The sequence below is a fragment of the Primulina tabacum genome, chromosome 18, assembly GCF_025594145.1.
Source record: "Primulina tabacum isolate GXHZ01 chromosome 18, ASM2559414v2, whole genome shotgun sequence".
Classification (NCBI taxonomy): domain Eukaryota; kingdom Viridiplantae; phylum Streptophyta; class Magnoliopsida; order Lamiales; family Gesneriaceae; genus Primulina; species Primulina tabacum.
The window spans coordinates 24,011,871-24,032,350 of NC_134567.1; the positions used below are offsets into that span (position 1 = coordinate 24,011,871).

The following is a 20,480-nucleotide window of genomic DNA, read 5'->3' on the forward strand; positions in this document are numbered from 1 at the left end:
ATCCATGCTCATGTAGATGCTCATTCATAATATCAAACATATGTGTGTGTATATATATATATATATATATTAGTCATGAGACAAGTGCATGCCAACCTAACTTCAACCTGCCCCCCACAATTAGGTGTGCCGGCCATGAAATTTTTTATTACATTAAATTTCTACGACACTATCATACTCATTCGACGAATCTACGCTACGGATGCACTGATTTGTGTAGCCAACTCAGAATAGACACTTCAGAGGGAATGGTCTTTGCCAATTCTCAGGACATCAATGGAACATGCATTATTTTGCACTAATAAAAGATTAGAACTGACCAAAATTTGTTTTAGATTCAATGCCTAATTCTTAGATGATATTATTCCTTTGTTGACTTCATTAAATGGGTGGAATAAGAATCCTTTGCATGTCCATATGTGAAACATCACTTATTCCCATGACACGATGCGACACCATAAAATTGATCCATCAATTTCACATTGTGCTATTCCATTTCATTAGCACCCAATAACGAGAATTCCCAAAATCATCCTGCAAATTAGTCTAGATTGAATTTATTTTGATCATCTAATTAATTAAAATTTGGCACATCCAATCCGATTTTCACAAAAGTGCTCGTATATAGTTCCAGACTTTCCCGATATGATATCTGACATTGTTGGCTCGTCCAATGAAACTCGGATAAAAAAAAAATCAATTTGTAGTGCTAAAATTATAAGTTTGATCTACCGACATAAAAAAAATCTTTAAAAAATATAAGAAACCATTTGATATGAAATATAAAATTCAATATATTTACGTCAACTTTCATTTGATTCAAGTTTTATAATAATTTGAGTTTTAAAAAAAATTGTATTATCTTTATTTTTTATTTATCATCCATCTTATCTTATGAGTCAAGTGGTCGACATATATATATCTATATACATGTGTGTGTTTGTTTTATGTTAGGACAATAAACGGTAATTTTTTTGATTTATTTTCTTAATGAAATAATTATAAGTAGACTGAATTTGATGTTTCGTCAAGGCCAGGATGAACTGGTGTATGTTGTAGATGAAAATTGGAAAGTAGGGGATTGGGTCAGCTCGGAGCCCCATAAGTTTGGGCTGACAAAAATGGATCCGACCCATAAATTACGCGTCAACCCGAATCGGATGAATGCCAGGCAAGTCAACTCGCACAAATATGAACAGAGACAGCTTGCTATGGCTGTGGTGATTTTCCAATTCCAGTAGTTTCATTGGATTCTTAGTCCTCGTGAACTCAGATTTAGCTTCATTCAAGAACCGGCTGTCAGGTTTTCGACGGAGATGGCGGACGCCGCCGTGGAGTTCCTGCTCGAGAACCTGAAACAGCTGCTCGTGTACAACGTCAACCTGATATCTGAAGTGAAGAACCAGGTGGAGCGTCTGTACAACGATCTGGGTTTGTTCAAAGCTTTCCTCAAGGATTCCACAGAGAAGCGCAGCAAGAATGAGGTGCTGAAAGAGCTGGTGAAGCAGATCAGGAGCGTGGTGTACGAGGCTGAAGACGTGATCGACGAGTTCGTCACCGAAGCGGCGGCGCACAAGGCGCGTGGCGTCTTCAAGAAGGCTTTCCACACTCCAGCTTACGCGGAGAAGCTTCGCAAAGTGGCGGTACGGATCGAGGAGATACGACAAACGGTGGATTCTATTTATAAAAACAAACAATTCGGGTTCGAATTGCTTCAGACAGGGGATGGGGCCGAGGGAAGCTCAAAAGAGAAAAAGGTGAATTTTTCACGGTTTCTACTTTCACTGTTCGGATCTATCTTCTTGCTATTGTTCTCCATGCCTGGTCATTTTAGCGGATTCAGAATTTAGGTTGTTTGCTAGATTTCAAATGAAAATGAACTCACAGTTGGATTTGAATTGTTGAATTTATTTGTTTCCTTATTTTCTTTTATTACCTTTGTCAGTTCAATAACATAAAAACTAGTGACGAATTACATCGTTTTCTTATTGTATGTTCGTTTACTTAATCTTAAACAAGCATTTCTTCAGGAAAAATTGAGTAGAGAAAAATCAAACTAAAGGACATACATAATCGATCTTAGTTTTACTGATTTGAAACCTTCTATACAGCCTCCTATTGTTGAAGAAGACAACGTGGTGGGATTTGAGGATGAGGCAGAAAAAGTCATGGGTCTTCTCACCGGGGGAGCAGATGAGCTAGAAGTAATTTCAATTGTTGGCATGGCAGGACTTGGCAAGACTACATTGGCCAAGATGATTTACCGCGATCCTGGTATCGAGTATGAGTTCTACAACCGAGCATGGGTCTATGTTTCTCAAGACTATAGCAGGAAAGAAGTATTCCTCAACATTCTTGGACATTTCACTCAGGTGACTGATGACATGCAGAAGATGAATGATGAAAATCTGGCCAAAGAACTTTGTAAAATTTTAGAGAGAGGAAAATATTTGGTTGTTATGGACGATGTCTGGACTGATCAGGCTTGGAATGATCTCAAAATCGGTTTCCCTAAGAACAACAAGAAGAGTAGGATATTGATAACCAGCCGCATAAGAAAAGTTGCGCAACATGCTAACCCAAACAGGGATCCTCACGATTTGCGTTTTCTAACGTATGACGAGAGTTGGAAGTTACTAAAGATTAAGGCACTGGGATCCGAGAATTGCCCTGAAGAATTAATAAAAGATGGAACCCGTATAGCCAAACAATGTCAAGGATTGCCACTTGCAATTGTGGTAATTGGAGGAATTCTGTTAGAGAAAGGTACAGATTGGTGGGAAACGGTTGCTAAAAGTGTGGATGCATTTATGGCAATGGAACAGAATAAACGCGTGGACAATTTGATTGAATTAAGTTACAATCACTTACCTTATCACTTGAAAGCATGCTTTATTTACTTTGGTATGTTTCCGGAAGACTTTGAGATCCCTGTATGGAAACTTATTCGGTTGTGGATTGCTGAAGGATTCATACAGTCAAAAGACGGAATGAGCTTGGAGGATATTGGAGAGGAGTACTTGGACGACCTTATCAACAGAAATTTAGTGATGGCAGGAATCCGGAGATCTAATGGCAAACATAAAACATGTCGTGTTCATGACATGCTTCATGAGTTTTGCAAAAGAGTAGCTGCAGAAGAAAATTTTTTTCGAGAAATAAAGCGGTTCGATCAAGGAACCTATGTATCTTCCAACCTTACCTTGCAAACTTATCGTCGTCTTTGCATTCATACTCGTGTCTTGAATTATATCTCATCTAAACCAGTTGGTCCACGCGTGCGTTCTTTTGTGTGCTTCTCCAATGAAGAAATTAACTTACCTGCTGAATATATCTCATCCATTACTGGAGCATTTAAGCTACTCAGAGTATTGCATGCTCGGTCCATCATTTTTAGTCGTTTTCCTGCTGACCTTATCCAACTTGTTCATTTGAGGTTTATTGCTATCTCTTGTAATTTCAAGATTCTTCCTGCTGCCATGTCTAGCCTTTGGAACATTCAAACTTTTGTGATTGAAACATCTTCACGCACGTTTGACATTAAAGCAGATCTATGGAAGATGATTCAACTGAGGCACGTAAAAACAAATGCATCCACAACTTTGCCAGGGCCTCTTTCAAAAGGTAGAAAAGGTAAAGATGAAGTTTTGATGCTTGGGAGCCTACAAACACTTTCAACCATATCACCTGAAAGTTGTACAGAAGATGTGTTTTTAAGGACACCTAACCTGAAGAATTTGGGCATCCGGGGTCCGTTGACTAAGCTTCTAGAAAGCAAGAGCGGAAACACTCCATTTGATAGTTTGGGAAAATTGGATTATCTTGAAAATTTAAAACTGTTGAATGACGTATTTCCTCGTCCACCTTCTGAAGGAAAATTATATAGTCTTCCTCAAACGTATAAATTCCCACCGAAGCTGAAGAAGCTAACATTGTCAGATACACTACTGGACTGGAAAGACATGTCTACATTGGGAATGTTGGAGAACTTAGAGATTCTAAAGTTGAAAAACAATGCATTTAAAGGTGATTGGTGGGAATCAAAAGATGGTGGCTTCCGCACTCTGAAAGTATTGCATATTGGAAGGACAGATCTGGCCACCTGGAGATCTGAAGCTCGTCACTTTCCAAGACTTAGACATCTGTATCTTAGACACTGCAGTAGCCTTTTAGTAGTCCCAATAGCTTTCGCAGATATTTCAAGCCTCCGGCTTGTGGACATGTATTGTACTACTAAAACTGCGGCTTCGACTGCCAAGGAGATTGAGAAAAAAATAACAGAAAAGCCAAACCAGATGCAAATTGCCAGGGGCGGAGGATTTAAGCTGTCTATTTATCCTCCACATCCATGAATAAGCTGAAAAGTTCCTAGTTTGGAAGGTAACATGAAATTTTCGTTCTTGCTTGTGGCCGAATCCACGCATTTTCTGGTACTTTCACACACCTCTTCCCATACCATGTACTCTTTACTTTGTGCAGATAGATACTGAACTGGGGAATGAAGGAGCCAATGCGGCAAAAGAAAAGTATCAATGAACTTCTATGAAATCGTTTCACGGGATTGAATTTTCTAGAATAAACTAAAATATGGTTTGTCTTTCACATTTTTTTTGGGAGTATATGCATTTGTTGTGATTCAGTGTGTTGTTGAGCTGAGCCGCTGGCTTTGTTTTTCGTTCTTTGACACGCCCTTTGTGCTTATATAGCCTTCTTCAGTAAAGACATTTGTGTGTGACATTTATTTACAGGTATTCTGTTTTGGAGTCACCTATCCAAGATACCCTCCGACTTCTATTAGATTTATTTTTTTTGTATATACATGTTTATACCACTTGTTTCAGCCAAGAACCCGTGAATTCCTTCGCGGATGCTGTTTTCTCGTTCCCTGAGATTTCAGAAAATTGTGCAAATTGTTGCAATTCCTAGACATATGGATCAAAACCATATGACAAGGGAATTCTAGTTGAAAATACTACTAAACTTGCAAAAAAGGTAGAATTGTGGTTAAAACAAGAAACAAAAAAATTGTCAAACCATTGCTGTTTCGTAAAACGTCAATTTTTTTACAAATTTATGGGGTAATACAAAATTGAAGGTTGACAGTAAAATACTTTAGAAAATGTGATGAAAAAAACAAAGTAATAACCTTACACAAAATAATAATAGAAATCTAGCAACTTTGAGAATTAAAAATTATAGCAAAAATATTATATTTGGTTAGATACACAAAATAATAATAGAAATCTAACAACTTGGAGAATTAAAAATTATAGCAAAAATATTATATTTGGTTAGATAGTCAATTCAGATAGACAAGAAAATATTTAGAGTATTAGATGTGGGATTATTTCAATTTTAATTTAAAATTTGAGATTGAAAATTTATAATTTAATTTAAAACTTGGGAATTAAGAAGAATCAAGGGGTGGGTAAAATATTGTTTTATTTTTTATTATTATACATAAAAATTGTATAAATATAATTTCCTTTAAAAAATTTGAGGGCCAGGTGCTTCAACCTAGCCAGATTACTAATTTATATTTTAATTCATGGACCATCAACTAAAATATATATGCAAAACTGAAGATGACTTTCCAAAACGTAGAACCGATCACTTCTTGCTTTACCAAAAATTATAGCTGCTAGTAACGGTACAACTCAAATATATTAAATTGTACATCAATTCAAGAATCACGTTTCGATTGTTTTAATTACCTGGGATAATTATTACACCCAAAAATATCTCTTTCAATAATTAGATTTTTTTAAATAAATGAGAATCGAACCATTGATCGTGGCTTTGATACCAACTCGGCAAATGTCGCTTTAATAAAAGTTATAGCTGGTGGCAATGATGTAACTCAAATATTTTAAACCATACAACAACTCAAACACCAAATTTCGATTGCTCTACTCAACAGGAACAATTATTACACCAACAACAACATTTTACAAAATACTCATTCTTGTATAGATAGTTAGTGATTATATGTAAAAGAGAATCCTAGACAATTTTATAAAACCGAAAATATAAAACACAACTGATTATGCTCAACAAATGATCGAGCTTCCCATTAAATGTTTATCGTCTTTAAAATCAAAATAATTTGTAGGCAAAAACTTGTGTAAGACGATTTTACGGGTCATATTTTGTGAGACGGATCTCTTATTTGGATCATTCATGAAAAATTATTATTTTTTATGCTAAGATTATTATTTTTTATTGTGAATATCGGTAGGGTTGAACCGTCTCACAGATAAAGATTCGTGGAAGCAGAGACCACTCTAATTTGTAATGTGAAAGCTATGAGACGTTAACTTAGAAACAAATTTAATAATTACCCATTTCGACTAATTTGTATTTATTAATAAAAGACTGATTTTGAAAGTATTCGAAATATCGAGAATATCGACTTGCAACAAATTTTTACATCACACTTTCAATACAAAGCACAAGCCAAAATGGTTGGAACAAAGAAGCAGCTAAACGCATGCTAGTGGGCCGGGCCAACCCCTTATGGTGTTACCGAGCCCAGGCCCACATACTTTTTTTTTCTAAACACTCGCAATAAAATTAAAAAGCAATTTCAGCATTTATTGGGTGAAAATGCAATTAAAGAATTAGCCAAGTCGTAACTGACACGTGTCCCCTGTTGCTGGACATTACCGATAATCCCAAGGGAGGACGACGTCGGAGCGAAGGCCAGACAGAAAGTCCCCGATGAATCAACCGGTATCAGGTAATTCTTAGCAGGTAAACTCAGCTCTTTCCCGTTCGAGAAATGAAACGACACCGTTGGGACCTCCACACTTCGCCTCGAGCTCAAATTGTAGCACGTGTCGAATAGAGCAACGCCGTTGGTTAACGGCAAGTCTCGCGTCCCCGCCTTAAATGCATCTCGCAGAGAATCATAAGCTGCCGTTTGTAATCTAGTAACGGCCGTTCCTGAATCCACTATGACCCCGCCGTCTCCGTTATGGTTTACCCGAAAAGTCTCAGGCGGGATTGTTAACAGCTCGCCGGCGACGCTGATTCCCGTCAAATCTACGTAGTAAAAGGTTTCCAGCTTGGAGTTCCGGAGTAATGGAACTGTAATGGCGTCGAGCGGGAGTGAAGAGTCGAAATCGAGAGTTGAAGCGGAATCAGAATCGCGGTCTACGAGGCAGTAAGAGAAGGAGGAAGCGTTAATTTGCGAAGGAAAAGACAAAGAGCCGCCGCCTAAGCCGATCAATCCGGCGGCTCCGACGAATAAACCTTCGTTGTTATGGCCGCAACCGATAGCTAGGTTGTTCACTGCTGCGGAGTTTCCGAAAGTGAAGGTCTCACTCACGAAATCTCCGACGGTGTAAGAGCCGTCGCCGTAGGAAACCTCGTAGAGACACGTGTCGTTACGGCACTCGGAGACATCGAGCGACCTGCATTGCTGGGTGTCGCATGTGAGGGTGGAGAAGGAAGTGGACTGGACCGGGTCGAAAATCGGGTCGGCTTGCTGATAACAATCCGCGCAGGGGGCGCATTGCACCCAATTGACGTCGCTTCCGGTGTCGAGCACCATGTAAAATTGGGTCGGCGGGTTGCCAACTCCGACACGGCAGAAGTACTCGCCGCTGCCTTGGCTTGTCCCAGAAATTACCGGGACCTCAATCTTCTCATCCTCCAATTCTTCTTCCAGTGGCGTTAGATCTGCTTTCTTTATGCCTAAACTCAACAGATCTAGCCGGGTCTGAAGCGCTTTGACGCGGGCCGAGTCACGGTTGATTCGAGCCAATGTGAGTTCACTGTAATCTTTATCAGAACTCCTACGGATGCCCAAGCGAGAATGCAGCTGAAAACTCAGAGACGAACCGGAAGAAACAAAGAGTTTCTGGTGTTGTACATCGGGCCTTGAGCGTTCCAAATTTTGGGAGTTGAGCGACGATAAATCTTGGGTTTTTCTCAGTGTAGAAGATACATCAAGAACCTCAGTTTTTGAGCTGGATGTGAGTGTTCTTGACTGCACCGGAGAGGAGAAAATGAAGAGAAATGAAAAGAAAAAAACGAGAAGAAGTCCCATTTTCTCCGTTGTAGTGTGATAAAATCCAGTAACGTGGATTTTATATTCAATGGCCAAAGGGAGGAGTTGCAGAAGACAGGGAAGAGCTACAAGCTTTGAATGTATGGTTTCTCCGACATTAATATTGTTTTTTATACCTATATTCCAAAGGTTTAATTAGTTAGATTAGATTCTGCGATTAGTTCAGTTACGTGATGAAAAGAGTCTGTTTTGTTAGTTTAATATTATTATTTGGTCAATTGTTAGAGTGGGTTTCATATGATATGAAAGCTTTTGACCATTGATTGTGGGGTGTGTGTGGGGGTGATTGGTTGGCAAGAATTGAAGACGTGTCTTGGATTTATTATGACTATCACGAGATGAATGGGGTGTTGCAAGTGTGCCTTTTTGTCCTAAGTTTTAATCCATGGGTCATTTTAAAATTCTTTTAGAATTTGTCACAGCTTAATCCATTAGTTTTATTGTCTGCACGAGCTTTAAAACCTCACTGGGGTTGGCACTAAGGTTGGTCCTTTATTAGAGATTCGTGTGTTCTTAATTGAATTATCTGTTATAAATATAAAATTGAGGGATAAATGAGTTCTTGATTTTGAAAAAACCGGTGATGGAGACAAAAAGATTGGTTATAAGAGATGATGATTAATTTGCACGAAAGAATTGTACCGATTAGGTTTGCTTCTGTGTCGGTGAAATGTTAGTACAGATGGTGGACCTAATCAATTAGTTGTGCTGGTGAAGTTGGATATGATTGATTGTGTTTTGTTCTTGTAATTGGTCGAGAGGAGTTGAAGGTGCTTGTGATCATATAGGTTATTTGGTCAAACATTTGAAAAACTAGTCGTATTATTCAAGTTTTGTTTGGATGTGGATTGTGGAAGTAGATTAAATTTTAAAGAAACAGGCTTATATATGTCGCATTAAAGGGGGGAGATCATAATAATTTCATAATTCTGGAAGAGACGAGAGTACTTGTCAAGTTGTCATGTACGACGTCAAAATAAATTCTTCAAAAAAACAAAGAAGCAATAATTTCATTTCATTTCACAGTAGAATATTCAAATTAAACAACAATTCTTCTGAAAGTTCAACTCCTAAAACTAAGCTTATTAAAAAATATAAAGTAACTTATTATGAGTGACAGAGCAGCACATTAAATCCGATAACCCCCACTAGAGAACAGAACACTAGATGAGACCAAAATTTACAAAGGATGAAATGGATCACAATTATATTAGTTCATAAAAGCTCCCCCCGGCATATTTGTTGCTCCTTGTGCTGAAACCTGTCCCTGAGACAGTAACTGCGGCCGTCCAGCACCTTGAATATTATAACCTTGATTCATTCCCGCCCCCACCATCTGTTGAGGCTGCTGTTGTAATTGCTGGATTTGCTGCTGTTGTGGCTGCAGCTGCATAAGGGGCTGTTGTTGCTGAAGCTGGCCAAGTGGCTGCTGCTGCATCTGTGTAAGCTGCTGCTGTTGGTGCTGCGGTTGGTGCTGTGGAAATGGCTGCTGCTGCTGCTGCTGCTGCTGAAGAGGAAGAGGCTGTTGCTGCTGCTGCTGCTGCAACTGCTGAAGATGCTGCTGCTGAAGCTGTTGTGCCTGTAGTTGCTGTTGATTCGGTGGTTGCGGCTTAAATACAACCATATCCTGGTAAAGAAACATGATTAAAAGATTCGAAGTCAAGAAGCTTAGTACGATATGTTGGAATACAGATGCTATGACAAGGCTATGTTACCCCAGGGAAAAGCATTCCAATCAAGCGGGACGCTTTGTCAGATACTGATAGCAGCAACGTTTGGGACGGTAGCTGTATTACCGCACACTGCGTAATTACACGATAACAAAGTGAAATTATCTTCATGAGTTTTATAGATGATGCTGAAGGGAAGATATGGTTGGTATGGACAACACTTACAAGCTTTTTTTCTTGAAGCTGTCCAAGAAACCCATGTTGATTCATTGCCCGGAAAACTAGAAAATCAGCCTTCCCAACATATTGCCTGGCATTTGTTGAAAGAAATCAACACAACCACAGATTGCCAATTTGTTCATAATGCGCACATTGGGTACTAGTCCACTAAGGAAATTACTTGTTATTCATGTGATCCTGCGATATCAGGCGAACTATCTGCATTGTTACAGGCCAATTCGCAGCAAGACTGAAAGAATCAAAATGTCAGCAGAATTCAAATCGAGCCATGTCTAGTATACAGGTCATATGCCCAAATGTCACACGGTGGAAACATTTAAAGGGTGTTCCCAAAAATGGTAAGCCTAACTGGGACATAATTTACAATCATGCGCCTCTACAAGTATGGTTTACAAAAGCCCAAACACTACTGACCTACTTATTTCTGCATAAACAGTGATTGTGTTGATGGATCAAATAGATTTCAATGGAATGATACGAAGTCGGTTCTTGAAAGATTCCTCTTAACTAATTATTTCAAGGACTCCTGACTTAGTCAAGCCGTGGTATATCTGATTAGATCCACCTTCTAAAACCATAAATTCATTACAGAATATATCAATTGTCTGCTTTTAAATATTAGATCGATTTAATCACCATCACAATATATTGTCACAATCTAGTCAACCTTCAGAACCACAATGTAAATACATGAAAAAGTGGCAACAAAATAAAACATCAGAGAAAAGTAGTCTTACGTCTCAGAAGCTGAGGCACTCCTGTATCCCTGGCACAAGGAACAGAGGATGTTTTAATGGAACTCAGTTTAATACAGAAGAAGCTAATACCAGAGAAAAGCATACAAAATATCCTCAATTGATTTGACAATATGAACACTGGAGGGGCATTTTGAATCAAGATATACCCTCCTAAAAAATTATCAGCTAAAATAAAGTATGATGTCATTCATAATAGGACTGCTATTTTACACACGGGAAAAGCATACCTCCAATTTGGTGATGAAAACAGGTTGACCTTGCCTCTGTCCAGATAAGTTTCCCTGGAATGGTAGCACAAACACTTGGGAATAAGCTAATCTGTTAAAAATGCTAGTTGCTCACAGCTATTCACATCTTAGCATTTACAATTGTCATTTATAACAGTCATGTTACTTGTGCATCCTCGGTTTGTTCATGAAAAAATTCTAGGCAAAATATTTTTACCTCGTGCCCTTCGATGAGTTCTTCAACCTAACACACCTGTTTCACCGTGATTTTTGTTTTGCTCACATAGAATCATATACAATCACTAGCCTCCAGCTATTCAAGTTCAATGCATACATCAAAGTAGCGGGCAGTGGACCCAAAACTGCCATTTTGTGTAATAAATTGTATGGCCAAACAATTATGTAGCTCCAACTTGATTAAAATTGCTACACGAGGAAGAAACCAAACTTGGTGAAGCACTTCTCGGCTCAAATGATCACGACGACAATAAATGGTGACACTAAAACTCAATTTGCCCAATCACCAATTCTCACTTTTTACCCATTTGTGTTACTTGGTAATAAGCTGATATTTTAACAATGGAGTTTCCAGCCGACGAACTTTATAACTCCATAAAAAAATCTCCAACTATATGCAGATGAAGATTTTTTTTGTATCTCTATCTGATTGTGTGGAGGTGCTCGAATTGGGTGGTGCAACACATTTCATCCATTAAATTAAGACAGTACTCAAGTCACCTCAAGTTTGAAAGAACTTTTTCACACTGGTCTACCATAGAACCAGATGTTAGAACCGAGCAAGTTGCACAATAATATTAATTCAGGTCAAAATAAAAATACCGGGAACAACATAAAAGTTGTCATTCTCATACTCATAATGATTATTACCTCCCAGACTTTGACATATTTTGATTGCGCTGATTGCATTGCATTTGCTGAGTGCTGATTCAAGGGCATATTTGTCACGTTGCTGCTTCCGTTTACACCAACAGGCTGCATTCCTGGCTGCATTTGTTGACCTATTCCAGGGGTAGGAATCATGGCACCAGTTCCAGAAGGCATACCAGATGCACCATTGCTGCTCATAACGTTCTGACTCATACTCATCCCTGTTTGTACCATTTGAGTGACAGGAAGATTTCCTTGGCTCATGCCAGGGATTGTTTGCCCCATGCTAACATTTTGAAGATTACTCAACGGTTGAGACATCCCAAGACTCGAATTTACAGGCATATTAGAAGCTGTGGAAGTAAATGAGGCAGCAGCAGAATTTTGTGCAACTTGGACTGGCGCTGCCATTGGTAATGACCCGGATATTGATGTGACACTTGAAGTACCAGTGGATATCACATTTGGGGCAGGAGGGATCGAATTCATTCCACTGGATACCGTGTTTGAGATCATAGGTGTACCCCCAATAGAAGGAAGTCCAATAGAAGTACCTCCAGCAAGGACCTGACGTGCTTGAGCGACATGATTCAAAATTCTAACATTTGCTGCAGCACCGCTAACTGGACGTAATGAGGGTGTCATGTTATTTACCAGAGGTTTCATATCTGGTACAATTTCATTATTTGGAATCATTTCCTGAGATGCCGACAGAGGTGAAGATGTCTGCAAGGAAGGAACAGCTTGAGAAGCAGCTCGAGGAACAGATGGCATATGTGGAAATGCAGGCGTCGTCACAGAAGGCAGGGAAGCGACAGAAGTAACAGAAGTCACAGTGGTGGGCTCCTGAAATACCAAAGGCATGCAGAAATATTGAAGAAAGGAATCTACATATTTTCCCAGCAGAGGAGTTTAGAAACTTTAAATATGAGCTTTACCACTTTTATTGTTGCCGGGGGTATGGGCATACTTCCAACAGTCACTGGTTGTCGACCCATTACAGATCCATTTGCTGGAGAGAGAAAGGCACACATCAGCATCAATCTTACATCTCAACTGAGCACTATGAAAGAGTTCTAATGAAACAGTCTCACAGTTACTGTAGTGTTTCCCTTCCTGTGTGTTATTACCAATGTACATAGATGCATGTGTGAACGCGAACAAGTTATCCCAATGAAAAAAAAAAATAATGACAAAAAATTTCAAGGTAAAATCTCTCGCCATAGTCTATCAGCATTAATCAATACAATTGCACAAGACAAGAGTGATGAATCACCATATTTACAAGGGACTCCATGGAAAGGAGGAGTCTACTCAGATTCCACATGAATATCAATGACCAGGTGAAAAAATTGCATCCTTCAGAATCGATATCATATTAATACAGTGTGTTACAGATCTATCTGACATTTGAATCAACTTCCGATCATATAGTTGAAGGACACAAGCTCTAGCACTCAGCCACTCAAAAAACTACAAATAAAGATTATTATCCATAGCCATGGGAAAAAAGATAATTCCTAAAGGCACAAAACAATATTTGCACAACAACATACTAAATCAATTGACGTAAAAATAATCTAGTTTCATTTTTCAAGTAAATATACAAAAGCAAATAACCTAGCAACTCACAGGGTTGTTCAGAGCATTCAAATATAGACCACTGCAACAAGGAGGAAGATAAAATTGTCATAGAATTCAAGTTTCAAAAATCACCAGATGGGACAGAAACCGAAGGTGTAGCAGATACGGGTGGAACAGGTGTTGAATCCATCTTTACAGGACTTTGATTGGATGGCAAATTGGACATTCCTAGCCGACTTAAAGCAGAACGGGCCTCCACAAAATTTTCTGAGATGAGGACAAGGAAATGAGGATTCTTGACATTGTCTATCAGATGATCTGCAACTCGTGGATTACGTTTTCCCTAATCAATACATTGATGATAATGTCAGTGTTTCAAGATCTATCGTTTCAAAAGAAAGATAAATGGATGAAGACAAGAGATTAGTGTTTCATGTATCTCTGATGTTTGTTTGGGAAAATTCTATCTTAGATCAAAATTTATTAGGACCATGGAAATACCGATAATGGCCAATATAGGTGGAAAAGAAAATGCAGATAAATTAATGCTGGTGAAATTCAAAAGTCAAGCCAAATACCATATAGACAATGTAAACAAAAGAATCTACACTCAATGTCAGGAAAGGTTTTTATTTCACTGAACCACTTAAGAATCAACATATATCATTCATTTATCTGAAATCAATCTTCTAAATTAACTAAAAGCAAAAAAAAAAAAAAATGGATTGTGTTCAAGCGGTTTCAAGAAGGATTTACCTATAATTTGTAGGGCACAGAAGCTACAAGAAATTTTTTTAACATTTTTGTATGTCCTTGATGGATTTTATAAAAATATATAAAAGGAAATATTCAGCTATCTATTCTTTCAAGAGGTCCAGATTTAATGAAAAAACATTCCAACTAAAACTTCATGTGCAAAATACCTATCGGTCACAGAAACTCAAAAGAGTTCTCAATTAGATGACCATATTTTCCATCTCTTCAGTAGACAATTCAGAACTGTGGGATTTGAAGAGTAGAATACAGAAACCCTAGTTAAAAAAGATAAATGATGTGGGGAAACTACAATAATCAGTCATGTTTCTGAAAGTGAGAGACTCACATTTCAATGTTGCATCCCTAGTTCTGCTTTCATGTTAAAATTTAAAGTTAAACTTAAATTTTTTATCTTATTTCCTAATGTTTTCTAGAATTAATGCATTAACTCGAAGTGTATTTGATAATCAAATCCTAACGAGTCAAATGGACTGAAGGTCTGCAATTTATTTTCAATTGATGTGAATGTCCAAATCATCCAAAGTGTATAGACTTCTGAAAACAAGCAGACTCTTGACAGTAATTTGAATGTTATACAGCACTAGGCTAGATTAAGAAACTACCTAAGTCCAGCTGGTTCTGAAGTATCTGGCTTAGCTACATGGTTTTGGTGGAGGAATACCCAATCCCGAGCAATCCAATGTTGAAATTAATCTTAGTCTATACCATACGTATGGCAATATAGGAAATTATATAATAATGCATTACTATAAATCCTAGTAGTCGTCAATCAAATGGGAAATTCTGTTAGCCAGTAGAATCAAGGGATTAAAAACTCATTAACAGGCCAAATAGATGAGAACTCGAAGATGCTCAAACAGATACCAACTTATAATTAGACTTCAAATGAGAAAATCATAGGCAAGACTTGCACCTGGAAATAAATATCAATAATTTCAACAAGAATTAAAGAACGAGTAAAATGAAAGCACACATCATTACCGCATTATAAATTGCCCTAAGTTTGGGAAGCTGTTTCGGACAAACTACGGACAAAGAAATGGAACCCTGTCAAAGAAGCATATTTTTTAAGCTACTCAGTGATGTAAAATGGATTTCGAGATCAGACGGCACTGGCAGAAGCTACTTTTACCAGTACCTGCGCAAATGATTTTGCCAATGTCTCTGCGTCATATAGATGAGTATCTGGTTGCTTTTCAGATACATCGTTCTGCTCAAGATTCTGTGGCTGTTGTCGATATACTGGTGTAGGCAATGGGTAAGGGTTGCTTGCAGCAACAAGAATGCAATGTCTTTGTCCATCCGTATTTTGATTTTGGCTTCCACTTGGGGAAGAGAACATCTACTTAAAAGCAAAAAAATGTTATACAAAACAAGGTTATGAAACATTGAAAGTTTTATCAATATTTGAATAGAAAAAATAAAAGTTTTATAAAAATTCCAAGTCATCAGGGTGGTATGGAGTCATTTGATTAAAGTAAATTGATAAACAAGTCCAGTGGCCGTTTCTACAGAGGAGGCTAGATGCACAAGCTTCTACATTTCTCAAATCCATTTTACAAATGATTTAGTTACTAAGGTCAAACATCTGTCACTGCGGGAGATGACTTTTGACTTTTCAACAAGGTCTTGCCCATTCTTACTTAAAATTAGATCTATGATGAAATTTTTGCTATATAGTTATAGCATCATATATGTAATCTTGAACAATTGAGCAACAATGGATAACAAAATTTATTAATGTACAAGCAGATGAAGATTACAACGGTATTGCATTTCACCTAAAATCCATAACCTATGCATTTATTAGTGTAAGAGATGCTTTAAAAGTGCTCCTTGAGCCTTTAAGACTACCAAAAGCGCAAGGCATCCATTGCCCTTGTTCATTTCGACCAACTATGCTTCAAAACAGTATTATACTCCTAACAACTACTATAAGTTTATATACTTCTATTTCAAATTAGCAATCGACATAAATCTGATACCAACATAACATATTATATCTTCATAATCCATGATTCTGTTAATGAAAATAGTTTGATGCTTCTCTTTCATAGCCTTCATTTTTCAAGGATCGTTTGTTCACTTTTATTGCATCTCACAAACTAAAAACTAAAGCTGAAAGTAATTCAATCTAAAGTTCTAGACTAACAAAGCTCAGATAAAATAAGAAAATAAAAAATTTCTAATGTAACGATATTACAAGTGTAGCAACTGCAATTATGGATTCGCAATGAACTACCGCATCATTAAAAACGAAGTAAATACAAGTGGTGCACTGAAAGAATTGACATCATCACAGACCATTAAAGCTTCTGCAAGCCCTTCTGCAATAGCAGCATCATTGAATCCACCACCTCCGAACGGTATGGCTGAGAGCCATTGAAAGAAAATATCCATATCTCTAGTCCAGCCACTCCTTTGTACGAGGAAAGCTGAAAAGAAAAAATATGTGATAGAAAGAACAGATAAAGAACAGGCAATACATAAGGCAAGCCAAAATAACTATTTGTGATGTAGATTCTCAATTAGAGTAATTTAAAAAAAAAAATACTTTAATTAAAGAAAACCAGATTTAGTGTCTTGCACTACCTTAAATACCCAAATAGGCAACTCCAAATCAAGTGTTAACAGAGTTTATAATATCACCACAAATAAATAGATAGGTTTAAGAAAATTATTTCATAAACTTCTCTAGGCTCTTATTCGATGAAGTAAACCAACTGCATGGGAGATCTCAGCGACATACAAAACTTTCTTTACTTACAACTAGGTGAAAAATGAATTATGCAACTTGACCGGTAATCTACGTCATTTTATTTTTTAACAAACAAATTTAAAATTTGAAAAACTAGAGGCTAACTGGGCTAACTGAGCAAAGAGCCAAAAACCAAATACTGTATTCAAACTCTCCTCTACAATGTCTTCCAAAATATTACTTGGAAATATAGGATTTTTTTTCCAATGGTACCATTTGATCCGAAAGTGAGAAAAAAGAAATGCCGCAGGCTCCAAAAACAGGAAAAAAAACAAGGAAGAATAAAAGCACACACCGCTATAAGATCCATGAGCATTGAACATAACTAGTGAGAGCTCAACATGGGGAGTAGATGGCTTCTGAAAAGAAGACGGAATAAAATAATTAATATCAAAAGGTACGGGTGCTACATGTCGAAAAGAAAAACATCAATAAATACTCTTCTGGTAGCACAAAAATCTCATCCTCGATATTTAAAATATGAAAATTTAGATAGCTAAAGTATAAGACATGCTGGTTATATCTACCTGACTTGTTGTCTCGCTTCCACAAAAAGATCTGCATGCGTGATCATAAAACTCAGAACTTATTAATAACTGAATATATGATCAAAAATCGACAGGATCAAGTTATTATGGTAAGAAGATGACTGTGAAAAGTATTGATTATAGATCTAAACAGTACGCAGAAAGCGACCATTGCTTGTGCCGAGGAGACTGAAGATTTTCCAATATTTTGAAAGATACAAGCTACATGTGATGAATCAGTCTTTAATTGAGAAAAATGGCAAACTAGATCATCGGACATCTATTTCTCAGAACACGTCATTTGCACAGAAACTCTCAGCCATCACGCCTGGTAATATAATGGGTTGGCTTGTTCTAATCAAAACTCCACTTTCTGTTTTCTTTGTGAAGTTGTATGGATATTCTAGCACGCAAATCCGACAGGAACAGCAAAAAATTGTCCTTTCACAAAATAAAGGTGAACTCTTGATGCCCGAATATTCACAGGATTTCTAGTGGGAGTAAAACATTAATACATGATCGACTATCCCTTATAGCGTGTTCACGCCCATAGCATTATACAACAACGATTTTAAAAGGAGCAGTCTTGATTTTATTGCAAACTAAAAAAGTGCACAAAATAACAATTGATAACCCCCCAACCCCCAAAACAAGCCAACTAAATTCGCAACACAAGCACTGGTAAAAATCAGAAAAAAATTTCAAAACTGACGTCAATATACTTCAACAGATACCCAATCGAACGGTAGAATCAATAAATCTACTCCCCGAACAAGCAATTACATTCGGGGAAAACCAACTCTCCAATAAACATAATCCCCAGAGAAAAAATAAACGACGTGCTCCTACAAGCGCACAAACGCAGTTCAGGGCAGAAACGAGTAACATTACCGGACGATCTTCTCGAGGTAATCGGAGACGATGGTTCGCCAGAAAGGGCCGGTGGCGGCCGTGCCTTCAACGGCCACGATCAGCTGCTTCGGCACCATGTATTCGAGAATTCTCAGCCAAAATCCAATCTTTATCTTCCTTTGGACTCCCCTTTAACCTGCTCTGGTCTCGTTCTTTCGCCGAGTACCACTTTACGCAGTTTGCATCGGTTTTAATTTTTTACACGAAATCTTCTATAACACCTTCGCACATAATTTTACGACAAATCAGACCAATTTTGTGAAGTTTGATTTTCCTCTTGATACGGTGTATATATATATATAAAATATTATTTTTTAAGTTAACAAAATTATTTTTCAATATAAATATATGTGAACCCGCAAAGTTGTACTCTTTGATTATATTGCTTAATACATACCATGCAATTTCGGCTCTCTTGCTTAATAAATAGGATAGATAATGGTCACTCTTTGTAACATGGAATAGCATAGATGGTAGTTTTTCAAAAAAGAAAAAAATAAAATGATATAATTTTATAAGTACTGATATATTGCCACGCTCCGAGCCCGGACCCGCGCCTGCGTGACTACACAATGGGCTCTTATAGCAACTATTTCGTATTCGTCATCGTTTTACGAAAATGATTAACTCAAGTTGCTATAGAGGCCCATTGTGCAGTCACGAAAGTGCGGGCCCGGGCTCGGAGCGTGACAGAATGGTATCAGAGCCGATCATCGGCATGATCACCGAGAAATAAGTGTTATGCGGGGCAAAGTGCTACGTGCATGGGAGCCACCTCTTGAACATGCGGGGCAAAGTGCTACATGACATGAGCCACCTCTTGAACCTGTTGGAGTCACCTCTAGATTCTCGGCGCTGGTGGATCGAGTGGTCAGCCGCGACGAGGACATCGTGTTCTGAAGGAGGGGTGATTGTGATACCTTTTGTCCCAAATCTTAAAAATTAAAAATTTAAAATGAGTTTATAATGGGTTACAATGGACTTCTATAGCAATTTGAGTTAATAATTTTCGTAAAAGCGAGGACGAATACGATGTAGTTGCTATAAGAGCCCATTGTGTAGCCACGCAGGCGTGGGCCCGGCCTCGGGGCGTGACATATATGATCGAGCATTTGCAACTTTACCAAAATATATAGTTGGTGGTAACGGTGCAACTCAAATTTTTTAAACAGTGTAGCAACTTAAGCATCACATTTTGATTGCCGAGGAGTTCTAGCTACGGAATTCTTTGTTCTGATAAATATTCATCTAAGGTTTTTTTAGTTAATTCAGTACCTCGATCATTTATAATCTTGATTATTGAAACTGATTTTTCATTTTTAATCTGAATAAAAAATTTAATCAGTTGGACATATGTATGATCTTTACCATTTAAGAATATAAACCAAGTAAATATGAAATAATCATCAACAATAACAATAATGATTTTTATTCCCCCTAAGTTCATTATATATCGGTTTGTTACCTTTATTTTTAAAACTAATAGAACATTTCATATTCGCACTCTTGATTTTGATATTAACAAAACTTGTTATTGTATTTCTAATATATTTACTCACGTGTGAAGTTGTAAACATAAGACTAAAACTTAAACTGAATTTAGCCAAACTGAATTTCTAGCGAGTTTCGGTGTTTTAATGATATCTCACATCTGAATGATTCAAATGAAAATCTGCCAACTAAACTGATCAGAAAACTCAATTTAGAACAAGCGTATTTCATGTTAGTTGGGCAAAATCGAATGTTATCTAGGTCAAATTGATCACTGAATGACCAAATTGATTGAACGAAAACAATAATCAATTGAGTATAAGCAGTTGCGGTGTTTTGGTCATATCTCACAGCTCAGTTATTGGAATGAAGCGATTCAGTATGTGTTGGAAAGATAAGACGATGATCTACAAATCATCTTCAAAAGCCAAAGTCTGGATCGAAGCTTAAGATGATGATAAATGATGATAAAACTACTGGTTTTGAACAAACTGAAATCATCAAGGCTGATTTCAGCACACCAGCGGAAACCGAACCAGTTGAACTGAACCAGTTGACCAGCTGACCAGTTTAG

General features: G+C 37.6%; 3 protein-coding genes across 3 annotated transcripts; 1 reads left to right on the top strand and 2 right to left on the bottom strand.

Annotated features, from left to right (window-relative positions):
* Positions 1-1,153: 1,153 nt before the first annotated feature.
* On the top strand, positions 1,154-4,776 carry LOC142532208 (putative late blight resistance protein homolog R1B-17). The gene is made up of 3 exons (XM_075638500.1): positions 1,154-1,757; positions 2,112-4,380; positions 4,480-4,776. The coding sequence occupies exons 1-2, from the start codon at positions 1,317-1,319 to the stop codon at positions 4,350-4,352; spliced, it is 2,682 nt and encodes an 893-aa protein (XP_075494615.1). The 5' UTR covers positions 1,154-1,316; the 3' UTR covers positions 4,353-4,380; positions 4,480-4,776.
* Positions 4,777-6,398: 1,622 nt separating this feature from the next.
* Positions 6,399-8,296, bottom strand: LOC142533284 (protein ASPARTIC PROTEASE IN GUARD CELL 1-like). Its single transcript, XM_075639996.1, has one exon. The coding sequence runs from the start codon at positions 8,051-8,053 to the stop codon at positions 6,587-6,589; it is 1,467 nt and encodes a 488-aa protein (XP_075496111.1). The 5' UTR covers positions 8,054-8,296; the 3' UTR covers positions 6,399-6,586.
* A 768-nt stretch (positions 8,297-9,064) lies between these two features.
* LOC142532215 (mediator of RNA polymerase II transcription subunit 25-like) lies at positions 9,065-18,677 on the bottom strand. Its single transcript, XM_075638509.1, has 15 exons — positions 18,395-18,677; positions 17,504-17,534; positions 17,272-17,335; positions 16,523-16,653; positions 15,357-15,560; positions 15,200-15,265; positions 13,574-13,784; positions 12,796-12,869; positions 11,858-12,703; positions 10,970-11,023; positions 10,722-10,750; positions 10,145-10,213; positions 9,970-10,054; positions 9,790-9,876; positions 9,065-9,701 (listed from the first exon to the last, which is right to left on the bottom strand). Exons 1-15 carry the CDS (start codon positions 18,490-18,492, stop codon positions 9,285-9,287), a joined length of 2,466 nt encoding a protein of 821 aa, XP_075494624.1. The 5' UTR covers positions 18,493-18,677; the 3' UTR covers positions 9,065-9,284.
* Between the last annotated feature and the right edge of the window lie 1,803 nt (positions 18,678-20,480).

Bases quoted from the DNA above. Each gene is read 5' to 3' on its own strand.
- LOC142532215 (XM_075638509.1), bottom strand. From the start codon at position 18,492: ATGGTGCCGAAGCAGCTGATCGTGGCCGTTGAAGGCACGGCCGCCACC. The intron at 12,870-13,573 runs GTGATTTTTGAA...TTCTCTCTCCAG, and splicing joins TTCGGTTTCTGTCCCATCTG to CAAATGGATCTGTAATGGGT. The intron at 9,877-9,969 runs GTAAGTGTTGTC...GTAATTACGCAG, and splicing joins AGCTTCAAGAAAAAAAGCTT to TGTGCGGTAATACAGCTACC.
- LOC142532208 (XM_075638500.1), top strand. From the start codon at position 1,317: ATGGCGGACGCCGCCGTGGAGTTCCTGCTCGAGAACCTGAAACAGCTG. The intron at 1,758-2,111 runs GTGAATTTTTCA...CCTTCTATACAG, and splicing joins GAAGCTCAAAAGAGAAAAAG to CCTCCTATTGTTGAAGAAGA.
- LOC142533284 (XM_075639996.1), bottom strand. From the start codon at position 8,053: ATGGGACTTCTTCTCGTTTTTTTCTTTTCATTTCTCTTCATTTTCTCC.